This window comes from Alosa alosa, chromosome 13 (assembly GCF_017589495.1).
Source record: "Alosa alosa isolate M-15738 ecotype Scorff River chromosome 13, AALO_Geno_1.1, whole genome shotgun sequence".
Classification (NCBI taxonomy): Eukaryota; Metazoa; Chordata; class Actinopteri; order Clupeiformes; family Clupeidae; genus Alosa; species Alosa alosa.
Window position 1 is genome coordinate 24,302,575 of NC_063201.1, and position 22,869 is coordinate 24,325,443.

Consider the following 22,869-nt stretch of genomic DNA (forward strand, 5'->3'; position numbering starts at 1 on the left):
TTTGCATGGCTAGGCCGATGCCCAAGGCACCCCCAGCGAAAAACTGTTGGTAGCATCGACTAACTAGCCAGATTTCTGAGTGCAGGGGACAAGCCGGGATAAGCTATGAGACATACGTTCACACTCGGTATCATGTTTCAACACACTTTAGGTCAATATCACACCGGAATTCTCCTTTAAAGGAGAACTCCGTAGACACTTGGATTAAAGGAGAACTCCTGACAGTGTTAATTTTGTCACCTATTTTTAATTTAGTCTTAGTCTTAGTCTTGTGACGAAATGTCCTTTTTAGTCTTTGTCATATTTAGTCATTCAAATATCATTTTTGTTAGTCAAGTTTTAGTCAACTAAAAGTCTCTCGTAATTTTAGTCTAGTTTTAGTCAAAAGAAAACTAAAGCTATCTTAGTCAGTTTTAGTCAAAACATTTCAGTCTTTTTTTATAACAAATTATTTCAGTCAGTCAGTATGTTTACATGCACAGGTAAGTCGAGCTACAGTTATAGCTCGGCTGGGATTTGACCATAGACAGTAAAAGATTTGACTGGACCACTGTCATGATCTTCGTAGACCAGTGTTTCACAAAGTGTGGTCCGGGGACCACTGGTGGTCCGCAAGCTATCCCAAGTGGTCCACGAGCAGACCTGGTAAAATATAATATAGATGAGTTGTTTGCAATATTGAACCAACTTGTATGTAAATTCAAACAGTTCTACAACACTGTCTATGTCAGATATGCCAGTTTAAATCATATGAATCCTCTGACACAATTAAGCAAAGTGCAAAGACAATAAGCAAGGTGGTTCAGTGAGTATTGTGTAGACTAATATACTGCTAGGTCTATTTTTAATAGTTTTTTAGCTAGGTAGTCCGTGCGTTTCTTTTTTATTGATTAGTTAAGTGGTCCTTCATCTGAAAAAGTTTGAGAAACACTGTCTTAGACTCAAGTATGAATGTTTACTCCATGCCACGCTTAGATGGCAATATGCTTCAAACGCAACACAAACTCTCTATCTTAGCTAACTTGCTAGCGAACTTTCCATATTAGCTTACTTGCTAGCAAACTTTGCATCATCAGTGTAACTAGTTAAATAGTTGACATTACTTGCTGAAAATTTTTAGATGGACATTCTGGGGATGTTAATCTGTATATGTATGAGATAAGCTTCAACTTCTGGGTATGTAGCATTGTGGCCTAATGCCTAGGTAGTTAGCTTGCTAACTCTGGCAGAAATCTCCGGTGTTCTTGTTCCATGTAGTTTCAGACAGGGTTGCAGCAGAGAATGTCTAGTTGCAGCAACAGCACGTAGACTAGCCTACAGGAAAGCTGCTGCTGCGCATGAACCATGAACTCATTCGAATATTTTGAAAACGTGAATAGCTATTCAGGCTTCTCATTTTTTAGATCGAAAATGAAGAGAGATTTTATCTTAGTTTTTATTTCATGCAAAACATTTTAGTCTCGTCTTTTTTTTAGGTCAACAATAATGCATCTTAAGATAGTCTTAGTCAGTGTTTCAGGACATTAGTGCAGTCTTGTCATCGTCTCGTCTTAGTCATGGAAAAAAAGGTTGTTGACGAACATTTTTTCTCTAGTCTCGTCTGACGAAATTAACACTATCCTGACATTTTTCACAGATTTCTGTTTCTCAAGGTCACCGTGTGCTGGTGGTACGAAAACAATCGGTGCTACCTAGCTCGAGTTGCTGGCCAGGCAGCTACAGGGATACACTCTGGGGGCATCTTTAAAATCATGCCCTCCGAGTGTAGCACTGTAGTTCAGTGCAGTGCTCTATTAGGGACAAGCTAGCCCCAAAGTTACCAGGGTAAGCCAGTTACCCTGCTTCATAGTACCACCCTGTGGGTATTGTTAGTTAACAATAGCACAACAAACATGCTTGCTGAAGTTATTTGTTTGTGATGGACAATCCTGGCTATTGGGTGAGAGTATTCCCCCCCATTGCTATCTAATTTGCCGGAGATGTAATGGTGCCTTCATGCTAGTATCGAAATAACGGAACAATGGAGAAAAAACACAGAAAAGTTCTTGTAAATGCCACCTCGTGTTAACAAAACCTGTGAAACTTTTTTTGTTAAGAGTTTCCCAAGTATGGACTTGTCATCACTTTGTCGCTCAGTTGTAGTCCTTGTGGACTTTCATGTCCAGCGATTTCAATATGAACTTGAGGACATAATATTTTATCGATCAAACATCTAATCAATTTATGTAGAAAATAATGCATCGATTAATCTAACGATTCATTTTTTCAGTCCGATTAGATTTTGATTCGATTATTCGATTAATTAATTCACTAATAGCAACCTATACATGTTTATTTACATATCTGAATGAAAAAACATGAATTCTTTAACATGGCAATATATGTTTATTGCTCTTAAGATTCCAAAATAAAAGACTATACAAGTGCAAAGTAATGCATTCTTAGTCAGAGGTAGCATTCAATAAAGTTCAGTAGTGTATGTCTAATTTTAAGACGTTCATGTGAGAATCCTTGCAATTAACATTAACACAGTTAAAAGGCTGCTGATGTGTCGATGCAATTCATAACGTAGTTAGTTCAAATAACGGTTCGTACTTCTCCTTTGGACAAGCACTTTTGTGTCTTGGAAAACACTTTTCCATTTACATCGGGATTTTGCAAACATTCAGAATCAATAAAATGAGCCTGAGTAACAAATACAAGCAGCTGCAATTAGGTAAGCATGCTAAACTTGACATCCAAACAGTAGTTAGCTTTGAGATACTGCTTGATTGCATACTGTAACTTAACCAAGTTTAGTCTCCTCAATGTACTATGTTGTGATAAGACCTTAGCAGAGTTTACCTTAACTTAAATGCTGCAGTTTTGAACAAATTTGCACAGCATGGTCACGATGCTAAGTGGATTTAATATATTAGTTTCCTCCTGGCCCCTTGGATCTCATACTTTGTACACATAAATGAAGCCCTAACAGTGCTTTCATTCCTTAAGGCCACATGCTCCAGTGCTTCCATTCCCATAGGGAACACAGTGATGAGATGTGATGTAACCTTACCTGTGGAGTTGGAATGTAAATGTAAAATGCACAAGCTCTAATGTTTTGTGTGTGTGTGTGTTTGTAGGCTTCTCCTCTGCCTAAAAGAATGGCCTTGCATCAGGAGCGACCCTCTGCCAGCAGCACCATGGAAACGTCAAACTTTGCTCATGTGATCTTCCAGAACGTGGGGAAGAGCTACTTGCCCCACGCCGCCCTTGAGTGCCACTACACCCTTACACAGTTCATCAAGCCGCACCCCAAAGACTGGGTTGGCATCTTCAAGGTACAACACACACACACACACACACACACACACACACACACACACACACACACACACACACACAGAGCAACTCAATGTGTTTTACAATGTGTAAAGAGTATAAAAATAAGGTACGGTAGGTTAAAAGGTAAATAAAAATAGAATAAAACGGCATAAAAACAGTATCTATAAAAATAAATTAAAAGACAAAAATCAACTAAATTCAAAACAGTGAAACAGAAAATGCAGTTAAAACATAAAATACAGCATTAAAAGCAATAAAACAGAAATTGCAATTAAAGCAGAAGTGTAATTGTTCATACAGGAGAGAAGCCATAACGTATTATGATAAAATGCAAATAGAATATAATAGAAATAAAATAACAAACACACACAGAAAACATGCAGTTCATGAAGCTGCATGCCAAAGACGGCGTTGTCATTTTCAAGGTGCCGCACACGAGTGCGTGCGTGCGTGCGTGCGTGCGTCTGAGTGCTGCTGTTGTTTGCTCCTCTGAGATCAGCCTGAGACGTGTGAAGTATCAGCATGCATTGCCAAGATCTATAACCTTGCACTTTCAAGAGTTTTATGAGTTTAATGGGAGTTTAATAACGCTGTGTGCATGCGCGTGCATGTTCATGGACTGTAAAGGATGAATGGCTTTGGCAGTGCAGGCTGCTGGATAGATGTTTCCAGGACAAATGATTATGCCCATTGAGAAGACTGGCCATCTGTATCATATGAAGGTATATTTGGTGAAAAAGTGCCGAGCACATTTAACTGCAGATTTTACATGCGCACACTAAAGTCATAAATGTGTACCTCCCCGAGGTAACAGTGAGGTGATTACCTCGGGGGGCAGTGAGGGGTTAGGTGCCTTGCTCAAGGGCACTTCAGCCGTGCCTACTGGTCGGGGTTCGAACCGGCAACCCTCCGGTAACAAGTCTGAAACGCAAACCAGTAGGCACGGCTATAGACACTATACAAACGGATAACCCCGTCATTGTAACCAAAATATGTCTTGAGTTTATTTGCAAAGCTTATGTCAGTGAACTAGCATGTTGCTAATCCCCACAGTAGGCTGCTTGAAACACCGACTATCAACACACAGGACGGGTTGACCAATTGCAGTCCTTGCGGTCTGCGTCGTCTCGACGAGAAGTTAAAATTAGCATAAATTAAGCATAAAATAGGCTTTAACTGTGTATAACTGTTCAAATAATAGACGAGTGCAAATGCATGTAGGCTATACTCTGCTAGGTTTTAGTAAAGCATAGTGTAGTGGAATACCTGTTCCATACGGTCTCGCGGGCAAGCAGGTTTCTACAAATGCGCTGCTGATTATGAAAATACTGATGAGCTGTTTAAAATTGCGCTGCTCACTGTTAAAGGGAATGACCGATTCTCATTGGTTTAAATGATGTTACGGCCAAAACACACCCATGACTGATTAAGGAACCTAGGAATGTCTTGTTGCGCCATCCGCCCAACGTTTAATAACAAAAACACTCCCAATGTGGACTAGACATCCCACTAAATTTAAATAAGCTTTTCTCCAGTGACCATGCGTTTTAGAATGTCATGATAGAGCCCTGAGATGTACGTGAGAGAGGAAGGCTTGCAGTTTTAACACAGTTCAAAGGCAACTGATATGTGTGGATGTAATTCATAATGTTTTCTATGTAGGTAGTTATAATAAAGGTTTGTACTTCTTCTCCTTGGGACAAGCCCTTTTGAGTCTTGGAAAACACTTTTCCATTTACATCGGGATTTTGCATACATCCAGTGTCAGAGTCAATAAAATAAGTGGAGCCCTGCACGAGTAGCCTAGTCGAAATTGACAAGCAGCTGTAACTAAGCATGCTAAGCTCGACATCCAAACAGTATTCTAACGTTAGCTTAGAGATACGGCTTGATTTGCATAACTTAACTTAGTTTAAACCTCCCAATTTACTATGTTGTGATAAGACCTTAGCAGACTTAATTTGAATGCAGCAGTTTTTAACAAATTTGCGCAGCATGGTCACGATGCTAAGCGGATTTTTAGCAATGTTTCTGTGCCAACTAGCCTGACGAGCCAGACCCACATTAAAATGTAGGGTCTGGGCACTCACCGTTCGCAGTGCTCAGTCCGAGGGGCGGGATAATCAGTTGTCTTTCAAATTCCCTCTGCACGCAATAGGACAGCGGCAGCGCTATGAGTCACATGCATTTCCCACCAGCTGAGCTAGTTGGCTAGTTTAAACGTTTGCCAACTTTAATAAAAGCTTAACTCGTGTCACACTGTTCGCCAGCATGCAGCAACATCCATCTTATTTGTTTTCAAGTAGCAGGGAATTCAAGCCAAACCGTTGCAACTCTGCCATCAATCATTATGTTAAGCCCACCTAACGACTCTATACACGATTTCATTGGCCTGATTAAGTTTCGATTTCTGGAGCTTACAAGCAAACGGAGAGTTGCTAGACTAGCCCTGGCAGCAAATATAATTTGCTGCCGCTAGGTGGCGCTTCTAGAAACACTGCACACATAGTACATAACAGACACAGACACACACACACACAGACACACACACAGACAGCTCTGGTAATGCAGACCGTTTAATAATTAGTTGTACACACACACACTCGCATACACCCTCGCACACAATCATACACACACTGATGGCAATGGTCACACACACACACACACACATTCACACATTCTCACACACACACACACACACACACATGCACCACACATTCACAGGTTTATATTGGATTGGGATGGCATTGCTGCTTGAGGCTGTCCACACGCCATTATATAAACTACTGTACTGAGACTTAAGCAATGAACTCAGACGTGTGTATGTGTGTGTTTGTGTATGTGTGTGTTTGTGTGTGTGTTCATGAGAGAGGTCTTCGCTTTGCAGAGGAACTCTGTTTATGAAGTGTGTGTGTGTGTGTGTGTGTGTGTGTGTTTGGCGTTGTGTGTATGTGTCTGTGAGATTTGGCAGGTTGTGTACAGTGGAGTTGTCCCAGACGGAATCAGTTATGAGCACATAAAACACCACACACACACACACACTGGCAGCCACGCATGAGGATACTTCTACAGTAAGAGGGAGAGAGAGAGAGAGAGAGAGAGAAAGAGGGGGGGAGAGAAAGGGAGAGAGAGGGAGTCAGAGAGAGGGAGTCAGAGAGAGAGGCAATGCTTGTAGGGGTGTGTGTGCTGTGAGATCAAAGCTGTGTGTGTGTTTTTCCTCCTGTGATCATTAACTCCTTCGTTGTGCTCTGGTGGAACAGTCAGACAGGAAATGGTAATATTCATCTTTGTGAAATATGATGTGAAAACAGAGTTAGCTCTTTTGTATTCTTTCAGTTTTTTAAATGTTAATTTCAGCGAAAGCTGCAGCTAGCTTTATCACACAACGTTACTTTTACTTTACTTTAGCCCTGAGTGTTATCATTAGCCCCTTGGTCATTTAGCACCCATTGTAAGTATTAGCTTTAACCCCCCAAGTGCTTGTAAATGCTGGTCTGCTGCTAGCTTTATCACACAGAGTTAGTATTAGCATTGGGCCCCAGGACCTGTGTGCTGGTCTGCTGCTAGCTTAATCACACAGTCTTAGCATTAGCTTGTGTGCCCCTTGTTAGCATTATCATTGCCCCCCAGGACATGTGTGCTGGTCTGCTGCTAGCTTAATCACACAGTCTTAGCATTAGCTTGTACCCCTTGTTAGCATTATCATTGCCGTGCTGGTCTGCTGCTAGCTTAATCACACAGTCTTAGCATTAGCTTGTGCCCCTTGTTAGCATTATCATTGCCCCCTAGGACATGTGTGCTGGTCTGCTGCTAGCTTAATCACACAGTGTTAGCATTAGGTTGAGTGCCCCTTGTTAGCATTAGCATTGCCCCCCAGGGCCTATGTGCTGGTCTGCTGCTACCTTTAGTGGCCCTTGTTAGCATTAGCTTTGGCTTCTAGGACCAGTGTGCTGGTCTGCAGCACGAGACATTCAGCTGCCATTCAGCGAGACATTTCATCTCACCCATGTTTATCCAATGCAAATCTCTTTACTGTTTCAGTTTGATCTTTCTGTTTGCCTGTTTTTCTTTTCTCTCTCTCTCCCTCACTTTCGCTCTCCCTCTCTTTCTCCTTCCTTCTCACTCCTCTCCCACCCTCTCTTTCTCTCTTTCTCTCTTTCCTTCTCTCTCCCACCCTCTCTCTCTTTCTCTCTCAGGTATCGTGCTCATCAGTAAGCCAGCTGATGTAAAGTGTTTGGGTTAAAGAGCGGCAGGGTGTGTGTGTGTAAAATGTGATCCTTTGTGAAGTATGTTGGTGCTGAATGATGTCAGGCTATGTTAGACTTTGGACTTCTTGCTTTCAACACACCTCTTTTCAAACACACCTCTCTCTCTCTCTCTCTACCTCTCTTTATCTCTCCCTTCATCCCTATCATTCTACACTAATTTTTTCTCTTTCTATTTGTCTCACACACTCTCTCTTACAGACACACACACACACACACCTAAATCACTCAACTGCACACAGAAAAGCGGCACACACACACACACACACACACACTCTGTTGCACCTACTGATCTTCACAGACACACACACACACACACACACACACACGATCCCAGACACAGGTATACTGGAGAGCTCTGCATCCTGGACTAACCCCATGGGGGTGGGGATGAGGTCTCATAAATCTGCTAGGTGCCGCTGGCATTGCTGACAGATGTTTGAGTGTGTGTGTGTGTGTTTGTGTGCCAGGAGTCTGTATGCCATGCCAGATACCAGCTGCATGACTTAACCCCCCCTTGCAAGTCCTGTCTGTTAGCCACCAGCTCCTCCTTGTGGTCAAGAGAGGAACTGCAACACTGGACACACTCCCTCAGCAGGTGATGGCCCTGCTGACTATACACACACACACACACACACACACACACACACACACACACACTCCGAATAGCACCTCTGCTTCTCAGATCCATCATTGCAGTTTGAGGGATGCTGCGTGTGTGAAATAGATGTGTGTGTGTGTGTGTGTGTGTTTGTGTGTGTGTGATTTTTGGGGGTGGGGGTTCATGTTAAAGCTTGCTGTTTGGGGGTCTTTGAAGCCAGACTAACTCACTTTAGGCTTAATTCACACACACACACACACACACACACACACACACACACACACACACACGCATACATACATATAGAGGCTTTAATTTGCACACACATACACACATGCGTCAGGAGTGCTGAGCTGAGTGTCGGGACATGCAGTAAGAGTTACCGTAGCGATGGCAAGCGCAGCGTGTAATTACGCTGTCAGAGCGACTGCCTGCTCCGGCTCACAACGTGATTCATGGCTTCACTGTCCCACACACACATAACACACACAACCACACTAAACCACACACACACACACATGTTTACCCTGCTAGAAAAACACATACACACACACACACACACACACACAGACACTCTCACTCACTGTGTTGTCACGCTATCAAAATCACACACACACCCACACACACCCACACTTACTTACTCTCAAAAGCATACACACAGAAGCTTACACACACACACAAACATACACATGGCCATGCTCTCAGGAATAGTACGTGACATGTCCCCAACCAATGTGAATACAAATATGCACACACACACACACACACACACACACACACACAGATATGCTGAACCGTACATAGAGAAACATTAACTTCAATCGGAGACAGTATGCACACATGGACATGGTCACTCACACACACAGACAAGAGTCCGATCCTCTCTTTTCCTGTGCTAATGAGGTGTGTGTGTGTGTGTGTGTGTGTGTGTGTGTGTGTGTGTGTGTGTGTGTGTGTGTGAACTCTTAATGAGTCTCTGTGTTGCTACTCTAACGGCTTCCTGCTCTTTACAGCTGCAGCACCCACGGCTATGGAGCTCCTCTCACACACACACACACACACACACACACACACAAATGTGCATGCACTCACACGCACTCACTCTTTCAATCACTCACTCACATGCACTCACTCTTTTAATCACTCACACACACACACACACTCACACACACACACTCTCGCTCACACACACACACGCTCACACACACACACTCGCTCACTCACTTCCTCACACACACACACAGAGTTGCTTTGGCAAGAACGCTGTGATAGAACACTGTAATCAGGAAGCAGATTCACCAGATTTCAGATTCACACACACACACACTCAAAAGCATATTCATATGGGCCGTGCCATGACCAAATGAGTCCAGTGTCGCGGAAATCCATCTCGAGATATAGCGATTTGAATGCAGAGAGGGTCGAAAAATGACTAAAATATGTATTTTCTAATTTCACCACAATCACATTCCTTAACCTCTTATCACTTATTGACATAACTTACTGTAAAGCGACCTAGAAATATAATTTTGAAGCCCAAATGTGAAGGCTGCGCATTAAAATTTTGATAGCCTAAAGTTGACATTTTTCTTCCTCACTCGTAATTAGTCTGAAGAAATGTTCTGTTTTAACCAAGAGATTTAGAAGAAACAGCCACCTAAACAGTTGTTGCTGACCAGATTCCTCACAGAGATTGCACCCGATTGGTCCTTGCCATCTTCAGAAGTTGGTCGAACATTATAGGCTACCTCACAAGTTATACAAATGCCTCATGAGTTTTCCCGCCTACGTATGAAGCATTTAGAAGCTGCGTTCATTACACTTCACAAACTTTAAAGCTAATTTTCTCAAAACTTGTTTTTTTGCTGAGATGAGGATAGCCTTCACATTTTGGCCAATATCTCTGGGTTGGTTAAACGGAATTGAACACATGAGCCCTTGTTTTAAACCCTAAGGTCTGTGGATTATGAATATCCAATAAACCCATTTTTTTATTTTGTCAAACTGGGCTCATTTTGTGGTGACACGCCCCATATTCTGAATACAATCTTGATACTGAAGTGCCACTCATTCTGCCCCCCATCTCTCTCCTCTTGGTAAAATGAAGAACTGTACTATGTTTGATTTGAAGTCTGCAAGTGTGCAGCATGATTGTGTGTGTGTGTGTGTGTGTGAGGGTGTTTGTTTTGTGTATGCGTACCTGTGTGTGCGTGTATTTGTGTGTGTGTGAATGTGTTTGATGTATATATATGTGTGTGTGTGTTTGGCCGTGCCGTGGTGTGATTGTGATTGTGTGTGACAGGTTTACTGCTGAGGGCTGAGGTTATGGATGGATTTGGAGCAGTCAGCTCATTGGGCCTCACTTAGCAACACATAAAGCGCATATAATGACATATTGAGCTCCGCACTGCAGCGTGTGTAAAATTTTCACCTTTTTCTCCTCTTCCTGCCACCACTGAGTTGTAGTCACGCTCGCGCAAACCTACAGCTTCATGAGGCAAACACACATACACACACAAACACACACACACACACACACACACACACAGCTAATCTCACCTGCATGGGTTCCTGTCATCATACAAACCAAAAGGTAAAAATATGTGGTGGAAACACACATGCACTAGGATTAGCTATATCATCTCCGTTTCCTGACTTGACTGCGCCGTGCGCGTGTGTGTTTGTGTGCGTGTTTGTGTGCATGTTGGTGCGTATGTGTATCTGAAAGAGAGCAAAGGTCACCTGAGGATACTCAGGCCTGTAAACACAATCACTTTCATGACTATAATCTAGGTTTCTCTCTCTCTCTCACTGTGTGTGTGTGTGTGTGCGTGCGTGTGCAGGTGGGTTGGAGCACTGCACGGGACTACTACACCTTCCTTTGGTCTCCCATGCCAGAAGAGCTCACTGAGGGCACGGCCATCAACAGATCAGTGGTGTTTCAAGGTAACACACTCTCTCTCACACACTCTCTCTCTCTCTCACACACACACACACACACACACTAAATTCAGCTTGAGCATTATAGGCACACATTCCCTTAATCCACACAAAGGTCCATTGCTCCTGCTGATCTGTGCGTGCGTGCGTGTGTGTGTGTGTGTGTGTGTGTGTGTGCGTAGGCTATTACGTGCCTAATGACGATGGGGAGTTCTACCAGTTCTGCTATGTGAGTCACAAAGGGGAGATCCGCGGCGCTAGCACCCCATTCCAGTTCCGCTCTGGAACCCCCACTGAGGACGAGCTGCTTGCCGTGGAGGACGACGCCAACTCCGACATCCTGGTGGTCACCACCAAAGCCAGCTTCCTTGAGGTACACACACATGCACACACACACACACGCACGCACACACACCATCACACACACATGCACACACATTAATATGGAACGGTGATTGAACTTTTTTACCAGATCTACTTCATAGGTGTCCCGATATACAGAATTTATAGCCACCTATTAAGCATCTAGCATTTCTTGTCTCCAGGGAATAAATATGCATACACAGACACACACTTTCATACATTGGCCCCATGAAGCCAAATAGATATGTGTACTAAATAGACGTGTTGGTGAAGTGTGTTGAGTTGTCTGAGAGTACAGTATTTCTGCTCTCCTCTGAAGCCAGATGAGCAAAAGACCTGAAGTGTACACACAACACAGGCTGCTGCCTCCTCTGGCATTAACATTCCAGCCACCTAATAAAAGCACAACGCTCATTATTACACCTATAGACAAACAAGCAAGCAAACACACACACACACACACACACACACACACACACATATACACACTCACACTTGTGAACCTTTCTCCCAGTGTCATTTTCAAACTCCACTCAGTGATGCCATGTCTACTGGTCAGGACATGGCTGGTTAAGTGATTAATTGCGGGTGTGTTAGTGTGTTTGTTTGCTATTATGTGTTTATAATTGTGTGTGTCTTTGTTTGTGTGTGTGTGTGTGTGTCCCTCAGCAAAAGCTGGAGGAGCTGCGTGTGGAGAAGGAGGCTGTGGAGAGTGCACTGCAGGAGGCGCAGCAGGACAGGCAGCAGCTAGAGGGCGCCATGGAGCAGCTGCAGGAGCAGAGCCGGGAGGCCCAGAGGGAGCGAGAGCGCCTCACGCACACACTTAGCCAGGAGCAACACACCTGCACCCAGCTCAGGACTCAACTACAGGTGTGTGTGTGTGTGTGTGGGGTGGGGGGGGGATTTGATGCAAGCAACACGTCTCAAAATGATTAAGACATGGAAAGAAGGAACATTTCACACTGATTGGGTCACTGTCACCGTGAGGAGTCTCTCAGAGCTAAAGATGCTAAGGTATTCATCACTCTGTGATCTTGTTTGGGCAAATGATGATAAGTGACCTCACGCTCTGTCTGCCACTCGTTGTCTGTAGCTGATTGAAATTACATAAGCCTAAAGCTTTGATGTAAGGCTTTTGAATAACTTTTGAAGACAAACCATTTTGTAGAAAGATGCAACAAAACAATGTGACTCAAAACATTGGGCTATTCCAAGTGCCAATTTATTGCACAACATGTTTACGTCATTTTGAATAGCCACTGTATACCCGTGTTTGTTGGCGTGTTGTTGCAAAAGACCGGAGAAAGCCAACGTGTGCTTCTTTTACCAATATATTTAATGATGTCTTTTACATTTCTTATCCAAACAACGTCAAACTTGGCACTGCACTTACTCGTGCCCGTAACAAGACACCTGTCAAGTTTGAAATCAATCGGACTAACGGTTTGACAGATACAGTATGCGACACACTCAGAGTTTAAAGCTAAATTCATGCGATCTGAAGAAGGCCAGACTGGGCGAAACGTTATCGTCTCAATAAAGAATTTAGCTTTAAACTCAGAGTGTGCGGCACTTCTCTCCTTTCACTAAGTTTTACTCAAGTTTCCAGCATATTTGGTGTACAGTACGTTAGCACCTCTCCTACCAAGTGGACAGATATGCCTACAGAGCCTGCAGTGCTGTGTGAGAGGGGAGTGGATACAGTAGAGCGGAGAAAGCGAACGTGTGCTTCTTTTACTGATATATTTAACGATGTCTTTTGCATTACTTAATCAAGCAACGTCAAACTTACACTGCACTTACTGGTGCCCGTAGCAAGACACCTGCCACGTTTGAAATCAATCGGAGGAACGGGTCGAGAGACGTTCCTGTAATTTATAGATGGATATGGGGATTTCATAGTCATTCAAATATTCAGAGAATCCAGAGACATCTTTAAAAACAAGGGACGGGGCAGAACACCAATATTGGATGGCCGTGGCCTTTGAATATAGGCTTAACATGATTTGTAAATCATAGCATTCTGTTAGTATTCCCATTTTACACAGTGCCACCATTTTTTTTGGAAATAGGGTTGTATGTGTGTCTGAATCTGTGTGTGTGTGCAAGTAGGTCTCTGTATTTGTGTGTGTGAGATTGAGAAGTCCTATTTATCTCTGCTGCCATGCCAGTCACTTTTCACAGATGACATCACATCGTCACTCTTTCTCTCTCTTAGTCTCTCTCTCTCTCACACACACACACACACACTCACACACACACACACGGTTAGTCAGAGGAATGCCCGCCAGGTTGTGGCTGTTCATTTTATAGGCAGTGTTTTATATGTTTGTTTTATGTGCTGCTAAAATAATTCCAACATTTTTTTGGCTCATAAAAGCAGCCTGTGGAGTAGTGCTGAGGAGGGGTGTGTGTGTGTGTGTGTGTGTGTTATAATGTGTGTGTGTGTGTGTGTGTGTTATAATGTGTGTGTGTGTGTAGGAGGTGCAGCAGTCGTCCCAGACGCTGGTTGAGGAGCGGAGGAGATGAATAGGAGGCAGGAGGAGATGAAGAGGAGACAGGAGGAGTCCAGTGTGCGTCTCCTGCAGCTGGAGGAGGACCTGATTGGAGTCACCCAGAGGGGTCTGCAGAAGGAGACGCAGCTCGACAGGTACACAGACATGCACACGCACACCCACACACACTTCTTAAAGTGACAGGCACTCAATCAAACCTACACACTGTAATGACATTAAAGGCAAGTGTAATAGTTCAAAAATCAATATGAAGTGTTTAAATTACTAAATGTTTTTTGCTATTAGTAATTATACAGATCATAAAATACTAACAAAATATAGAAAGTTTATGAATTCCAAAATGTGAAATAGAAACATAAAATTCTTCACTTGGTATCTGTATGGAAACAAAGATTTTGGTATCGTAGCAACAACACTATCTTTGACTGAACTCACACTCATGGTAGGATCATATCGTGGTCTAAACCAGAAACAGAGATGGGGCGGGTCTTTGCCTCTGATTGGTTGAATGTGACAAAACAGATGATGAAAAATTAGGAGAATGGTGTTCCGTTAGGCCTGCTGTTCCGTCCAATACTGAGTCTGGAGCCCTGCCTTTATAGCAACTGTACACATTCTAATGTTGTGTGTGTGTGTGTGTGTGTGTCTGTGTGTGTGTGCGTGTCTGTGTGTGTCCACTAGTCTGAAGGACCGTCTGAAGAAGCTCAATCTGGAGAAGGACAATCTGGAATCTCAGCTGAAGAATGAGAAGGACGAGAAGGAGCTCTACAAGGTACACACACACACACACACACACACACACACACACACACACATGCATGAATAACAGGCTCAGGGTTCCCACAGGTCATAGAATTTCTGGAATATCATGGAATTTTGGAAAGTCTATTCCAGACATGGAAAGTCAGGGAATTTTATCATTTTTGGGGCAAAGTCATGGAATATCAAGGAATTTTATTGTAGCAGTTTAAAATTGACTTGCCAAAATACATTAATATAAATATATTTCCACACAGAATTGGTGGATATCTGGTTATTAGCTTTACTGCTTGCTTGAGTAGTTGTGGTTAATCCAACTTTTATTCAATGCCCATTTATTCATCTCCCGCTCTAATTACATTAATACACAGGATTAGATGTTAAAATCCCTTGTGCCAAAATCCAAGGTAAAAACACATTCAGAAGACCCTACTCAAATTAACTTTATAAAGCACGCTACCCACATCCGCCAACAAATGGTCACAAACACGACACAAATGGCCCATCCAACAGCAGTATATAGTATGTGGCATGTCATTGGGTTTATCAAGTGGGCACCCTCATTCACCGATGTTTTGTTAAGTTAGGCCCACGACACCTCCATGAAGGCTTAACAGGAAAACCAGTGTCCTGGAGACACTCCCCTCCATGCTGCCACCATATTACCACATTGAAATATCCAACACCCAAAATGCTTAATGCTTATGAAAATTACGTGGCTGCTCTGAAATATTTGGTCGGTATATTGTACCATTCATTATATAGTAAGTCATGGAAATTATTATATATTTTTTTTGTCGTGGAAAGTTAGGGAAAAGTCATAGAATTTTAACCCTGCTGGCTACACACTCGTCATCTCTCCAGCTGTGAACAGCTTGTTGTGCCAGTGTTACTTTGGTCTTTTGGTTTTAATTTGTCACATACAAGAACATGCACATGGATATCCGGCCAAAACAGACCTCCCTTGTCCAAGGCCTGAAAACACAGCTCTGTGTGTGTGTGTGTGTGTGTGTGTTGTGTGTTGCCATGCCTCTGGCTTTCTTGTGGTTGCACAGGAACTGGGAGTGGCTAGTGCCGTTGCCATGGAGACACAGTTGGGCACCTCATTTAAAAAGGCCTCTTTTGGAGTGTGTGGTGTGTGTTAGGGAGGGGGATTGTGTGTGTGTGAGAGAGATGGGGTTTAGTGGTTTGGTGTGTGTGTGTGTTTGTGTGTGTGTGTACGTGTGTGTGTGCTATGATGGGGTTAAGCAGTGTGTGTGTGTTTGTGTGTGTGAGAGAGTGAGGGAGAGAGATGGGGTTAAGCAGTTTTGTGTGTGTGTGTGTGTGCACGTGTTACAGGGAGAAGGGCTTGTATGTGATAAAGTGAAACCATGGGGTATTTTAGTGATTTTTGGGGTCTGTGTTGAAAACATACATTGGACCCTTTTCTAGATTTTTCCCCCATCAATTTTAATGCTAGTACCATTCAAACTCATGAGCTAGTAACACTAAGGTGCGCGTGTGTGTGTGTGTGTGTGTGCGTGCGTGTGTGTGTGTGTGTGTGTGTGTGTGTGTGTGTGTGTGTAGATCCACCTGAAAAACCGTGAGCTGGAGAACAGCAAGCTGAGTGCTGAGCTGCAGATGGTGAAGGCGATGGATGTGAACCGGGAGAACACCATCGCTCAGCTGAAAGACGAGGTGGCCAGGCTCAAGGCCTGCCTCACCGACCGAGAACAGCAGAACCGGCAGCTACTGGCCAGTCCCTCGGTACACACACACACACACACACACACACAAAAACACACGTCTACAGATACACACCTTCCATACCCACACACACAGTTACATCTACAGACACACACACACACACACACACACACACACAGTTACGTCTACAGACACACACCTTCCATGCCCACACACACATTTACATCTACAGACACACACACACACACACACCTTCCATACCCCACATTAATGCACATACAATTTATTACGATAGAAACCATCAGTCTTTTTTTAAGTCCTCATAGGCTACTAGGCTATGCCAATAAGGCCTATGACATCTTCAAAATGTCTAACAAATTTTTTTTTTTTTTTTTAATCCCTGTGTGTGTGTGTGTGTGCGTGTGCATATCTGACTGTGTGTGTGTCAGGCTGAGATGAAGGCCCTACGTGAGCAGCTGCGTCAGAAAGAGGAGCAGCTGAACGCGAGTCAGCAGCAGGCGGCCATGTTGGGGGCGGAGCTGCGTGACGCGGCAAGCGTGCGGGACCGCAGCATGTCTGACCTCTACCGCGTCCGCTTGGAGGCGGAGCAGCTGCGCAGGACCCACGCAGACGTTCAGGCCGAGTGCAGACGCCTCCAACAGCAGCTGCAGCAACAGCAGCAACAGCAGCAACAGGGCAGGAAGGAGAACAACCAGCAGGAGGCGGTAAGGAGCATGCGCGCGCACACACACACACACACACACACACACACACACACACTTACATGGACACATACACACATACGCAGTTACATGGACACACACTTACATGGATACACACACACACACACACACATACGCAGTTACATGGACACACACTTACATGGGCACACACACCAGTTACTTACATACATTTGTGTACATTTTTATAGTATATGTTTACGTGTCTGTGTGTGTGCGTGTGTGTCGTGTGGCGCTGTGTGTGTGTGTGTGTGTGTGTGCGTGTGTGTTAGGAGGTGTGTGAGGCCGGGGCGCTGCAGGAGCTGCAGAGGGAGGTGGAAGACCTGCGTCTGCGTCTGCAGATGGCTGCGGAACACTACAAGGACAAGTACAAGGAGTGCCAGAGACTGCAGAAGCAGGTGCTCAAGCTCTCCGAGTCGCAGGGGGTACGAACACACACACGCACACATATGTGTACACACACACACACACATACACATGATAGGGCTGTCAATCGATTAAAAAAATTAATCTAATTAATTACATACTCTGTGATTAATTAAGCTAAATGAATCGCATATATCATTTTTGCTGTGAAAGTATTTTAAATATTTAAATTCAAATGAATCATTGAATAATCAGCATTAGTGACATTAAAGTTCAAAAACTCTTTTATTATTATTTTCACTGTTCAAATAATGACCATAATAATCTATGATATGACCTACAGTAATATGCTGAGGAAATAAATTCAACAGTGCTACATACAAGGCATTTCAGGCCACGGAAATAACCTAGGGGACACAATGAAAATAAATTAACACTCCCCTCAATGTCAACACTATTTCTTTGCATTGATGTGCGACTATAGAGTTGATGAACTCCGGTGATATGCAAATTCCTTGCTGCAGACATTGCAGAGGACTTTATTTTCAACACTTTATTTTTATCAACACCATCAGGCCATTTTTTAAAAGTAAATGTTCCAATCAATGATCCAGGCAGCACGTTTTCTTCTCTCCCCTTCATTTTACAGTCTAATTTTTACTGACTAGAATGGCTCGGGGTCAAAGGTCATACGGAATTGATTAATCTGCACTAATTTTTTATCTGTTATTTTTTCTCAAATTAATTAATCAGTTATTTTGACAGCCCTAATATATGAACATATACTCTCACACACACACACACACACACACAGGTACACACACTCATATAAAGCATATATACACAACCATACTGTATGCTTTTACCCACACACTCAGATGTAAACACAAACATATACTCTCTCTCTCCCACACGCACACTCATACAAATTCACATGCACATACGCATGCACAAACCTCAAGACCGCTTTCCCACAGTTAGCAGAGTTCCCCACGTAAACCCACGAAACCACTTTCAGTTTTAAAAAGGAGTTTGAATGTTTTGGACCGTGTATGTGAGTCCGCATGTTGCTCTGTGTTGTACAGGAGGAGAAAAGGAGTCCTGAGGCGGCCGCCACTCCCCTGACCAGCAGCCCAGAGCCCTCCGTGCCCGGTAGGTATCGCCCCAGCTAGGCTAATCCTAGAGCCCGCAGCTAGCAAAGGCTAATTATCTGTGCCCAGTATGTAGCACCCATAGCTTGCCTAATCGTAGACTGTGTCTCAAATCGCGTACTTCTGCACTTACAATATCTAATTTGAGTGCATGAGGGTGTTCACACTGAAAATTCCAACGACACAAAGGGCACTGCAAGTCCCCGGATGGTGCACTCACAACGGTCAAAAAGCTAAGTGTGGAACGCTGGACACTTTTCGCCCTCAACGAACGCCATCTTGGCCAAATAGCGGAAGGGGAGGGAGCGTTTTTTTTAAACTTGGTAAGCGTGGTAATCGCGGTTGTAAAAGCTGAAGCAGCAGCCGTGGAAAACACACTTTACAGAGGTACAAGCAAGTTATAACATAAGCGGTTCAAGTTTTGACACAGTATGACCATGTCACTGTCGAATTGAGGGATGCCAATAAAGTTATATTTAAATTTATAATTTCCGTTAAGTGCACGGAGTTAGTGTTTGATATGAGACAATACTATTCTGTTAAAATTTGCGCACTCCGCCAGTAAGCGCACAGTGCACATAGGGTACTACACGAAAGTGTACTCATGAATTGAGTTGTACTCATGAATGGTGTACTCACCAATTGAGACCGACTCCTAGAGCCTGCAACTAGCAACTTATCTGTGCCTGGTATGTAGCACCCATAGCTAGGCTAATCCTAGAGCCTGCAGCTAGCAGGGGCTAATTATCTGTGCCCAGTAGGTAGCCCCCACTGCTAGGCTAATCTTAGAGCCCGCAGCTAGCTGCGGCTAATCATCTGTGCCCAGTCATCTGTGCCCGCAGCAAGCGGAGGCTAGTTCTAGAGCCTGCAGCAAACCGAGGCTAATCCCCAGTTGTTTGTACACACAGCTAATGGAGGCTAATCCTCTGTGCCTGTTATGTAACGTCCACTGCTAGCTAAGGCTAGTCTTCTGTGCCCAGTAGGCAAGTCTCAGGCCCTCATACTAACTCAGTTAGCTAAGGCTATTCCCTTTTGCATTCCCTCAGACGAACACGAATCCCTCCCTCAGACGAACACGAATCCCTCCCTCAGACAGTCAGTGACAATTTCCCTTTTTTAGTTAGCTGTTAGCGCAGCTGTTTGTCAGAGTGGTTAGCCATCAGCATAGCTGTCAGTGGGACTGGTGAGCAGTCTGTGTTGCTGTGGTACTTTGAATGGTGTATGGTCGTAGCTGGTTATTGTGGCTGACGGAGCGTTCCTGCCCAACAGGAAGTAGCTGTGGGAGCGAGGCGGTCCTGGACACCCTGATCCAGAGCAAGCTGAGATCCGTAGGCCGCGAAGCCAACGACAAGAGCGACAAATACCGCAAGATTAAACAGATGCTAAGTGTAAGAGCACAAGCACTCTCTGTGTATATGCAACTTGGTTCATATGTGTGATAAACAGTCTACTGTACATTTACACTCTTTCTCTCCTGTGTGTGTGTGTGTGTGTGTGTGTGTGTGTGTGTGTGTGTGCGTGTGTGTGTGTGTGCGTGTGTGTGTGTGCGTGTGTGTGTGTGTGTGTGTGTGTGTGTGTGTGTGTGTGTGTGTGTGTGTGTGTGTGTGTTGTAGGAGGAGAAGGAGCGTAGCTGTGTGTTTGCTGACGAGCTGGCGAAGATGGAGCAGAAGTGGAGGGAACAGCTGAAGACCAACGACAGTCTCCGCCTGCAGTTGGCCGCCGAGGAGGACCGCTATAGGGTTAGCCATCACACACACACACACACACACACACACACACACACACACACACACACACACACACACACACACACACACACATACACACACACACACAGTCATCCCATTTCTTTCTATATGTCTCAAATACTTAAACTCCCTCCATCTCATACACTCAATGGAGTGTATGTGATGTGTCTCTCGTGTGCGTGTGTGCGTGCGTGTGTGTGTGCGTGCCTGTGTCGTGTGTGTGTGTGTGTGTATGTATGTTTCAGAGCCAGGTGGCTGAGAAGGGTCGTGAGTTGAAGGATCTGAAGGACAAACTGGCTGCGCTCACTCTGGAGAAGGAGAGACTGGAGGGGGTGTGTATGCAAGAGAGTGTGTGTGTCTGTGTGTATGCACGAGAGTGTATGTGTCTGTGTGTGTATGCAAGAGAGTGTGTGTGTCTGTGTGTATGCAAGAGAGTAAGCGCTTTCAGATATAACCTCCGGAGTACATGCGGAGGTTTGTCAAACGGAGGTCCTACCCTTCGGATGATTCAGATATGATGCTAACCTGCGGACCTAATACTGACCTTATATACGGACGATGTGTGAACGACATACACGCACATTACAGAATCTCCGTGTGGTTGTCGAGTGAGGGGTGGGGGCTTGTAGAGTTCACAAGATCTTGAGATATGGCCTTAGAATATATCTTGCCGCTGCCTGTCACAGCTGCTTTTTGTTTACAACGTGAGCCTATGCATTATGTAGGCTAGAAGACAAATCTATTGTCGTAGGCTAATACTTGAAGTAGGCTAGTCAAGTAAGCAAACAGTATTTGTATGTGTGCTTGAATAAACACATTTATCTGTTTTCAACGTTATGTACCAGAATTACTTGGCTATAGAACCCCACATCTGGTTTTATGTTGGAGAGAGAGCATGCACAAACTTTATGGTAGGCCACCAGCCAATTCAGTAGGCTAACTCAAGACTGTAAGGCCATCATACAACGCTTTTAAGCAATAAACAAAATACTAACATAACAGTGAAGTTGTTCGCTTTTTCATGGTTTATTTTTCCAAAAGCATCCTCTCCCCATGTGTCTTTGCTTTTTTAAGGAGCTTGGAACAAAGTTGGCTTTTCTTTTTGTTTTCATTTTCTCTAGGCATATATGCTCAACAAATATCAGCGAGCTCAGCAGGTATCAATGAACAGAAAACCATGTTGGCTAACAATTTATTAAATACCCTGTTATTGTCGCCAACGACGCCGCTGTAGGCTACTGCCTTTTCAGCGCCTTCTGCTTATGGTGATTCAGTCTTTTGAATTCGTTTTATGGCGCAGTTGTAGGCTACAACGTCTCTTGCCGCTCCCTTCATGTGTTCTATCAAAATGTTGTATGCCCTCATGGACAGTAGCTCCGTGATGTCTGCATCTTTCCAGGTCGGAGATTTTCTGGACAGCATTATGCCACTCCATCATAACACTGGCATTTAAGTCAGGTCTAACCACATGGACGCATCTAAAGAAACGCCACCAACACGCCCTCACTACTAGGTGTGATCTTAACCGCATGTCCCACGCCTGCTCAGACACAGCACATTTACATAATGTCCGGAGGAAATACTAGGGAAATACTAGGGAAATACTCTAGTATAATACTAGGAAATACTAGAGTAGTATAAACACCGTGTGAATTAGGACTTCCATATGATGACCCGGTTGTATGTCGTTCAGATATCACATTTACCGTTTAACATCGGCAGAACCTCGGTCTTACACGCATGTCTGAAAGCTTAGTGTGTGTCTGTGTGTGGATTTAAGTTCTTTGTGGTTTCAAGAGGCTATGATATCATTGTAGATCCCAAGAGGAAGTTTGTGTCTCCTCAAAATAAAAGTTAATTTATGTCCTACTACATGCGCCTGAAGAGATGTTGAAGAGTTCTCACTCAATGGTGTGTTTGTGACCTGTCTTGTGTGTGAGACGAGATGAGGGAGAGCGAGTGTATGTGGCAGGAAAGGCTTTCATCTTTGGTGTCTGGATCTCCTGTGGTGACACACACACACACACTCACACCCTGCTTGCTGGGGTTTTGCTAAGATTTTCAGGAGTTTAGTTAAACCAGAACACCACAAAACAATCACTTCTTTCTTACCCTCCTTTTCTCTCCTCTCTCCTCTCTTCCCTCCTCTCCTTTCCTCTCTTCTACTCTTCTTTCCTCTACTTACCCCTCCCTCTTGTTTTCCTCTCTTCTCTTTTCTTCCTATCCTCCTCTCTCTCTTTCTTTCTCTCTCTCTCTCTCTCTCTCTCTCTCTCAGCAGAATGGCCCACTTTGAGGTTTTCTCTAAATGAAATTGGCGCCTGACTCTGAACTTCAATAAAACCCCAAGCACTGTTAGGGACCTGTAATGAAGGCCTTAATTAAACACTGTGTGTGTGTGTGTGTGTGTGTG

General features: G+C 44.0%; 1 protein-coding gene across 1 annotated transcript in view; it reads left to right on the top strand.

Moving 5' to 3' along the window:
* The window catches only part of tax1bp1b (Tax1 (human T-cell leukemia virus type I) binding protein 1b), a 28,736-nt gene that overhangs the window by 3,381 nt on the left and 2,486 nt on the right, over nucleotides 1-22,869 (top strand). The window contains 14 exon segments of the mRNA XM_048260336.1: nucleotides 3,123-3,320; nucleotides 11,034-11,136; nucleotides 11,313-11,503; nucleotides 12,163-12,363; nucleotides 13,975-14,013; nucleotides 14,016-14,143; nucleotides 14,691-14,781; nucleotides 16,335-16,514; nucleotides 16,904-17,179; nucleotides 17,467-17,619; nucleotides 18,646-18,712; nucleotides 19,981-20,099; nucleotides 20,325-20,450; nucleotides 20,705-20,791. Coding sequence (XP_048116293.1) covers nucleotides 3,123-3,320; nucleotides 11,034-11,136; nucleotides 11,313-11,503; nucleotides 12,163-12,363; nucleotides 13,975-14,013; nucleotides 14,016-14,143; nucleotides 14,691-14,781; nucleotides 16,335-16,514; nucleotides 16,904-17,179; nucleotides 17,467-17,619; nucleotides 18,646-18,712; nucleotides 19,981-20,099; nucleotides 20,325-20,450; nucleotides 20,705-20,791 — 1,959 coding nt within the window.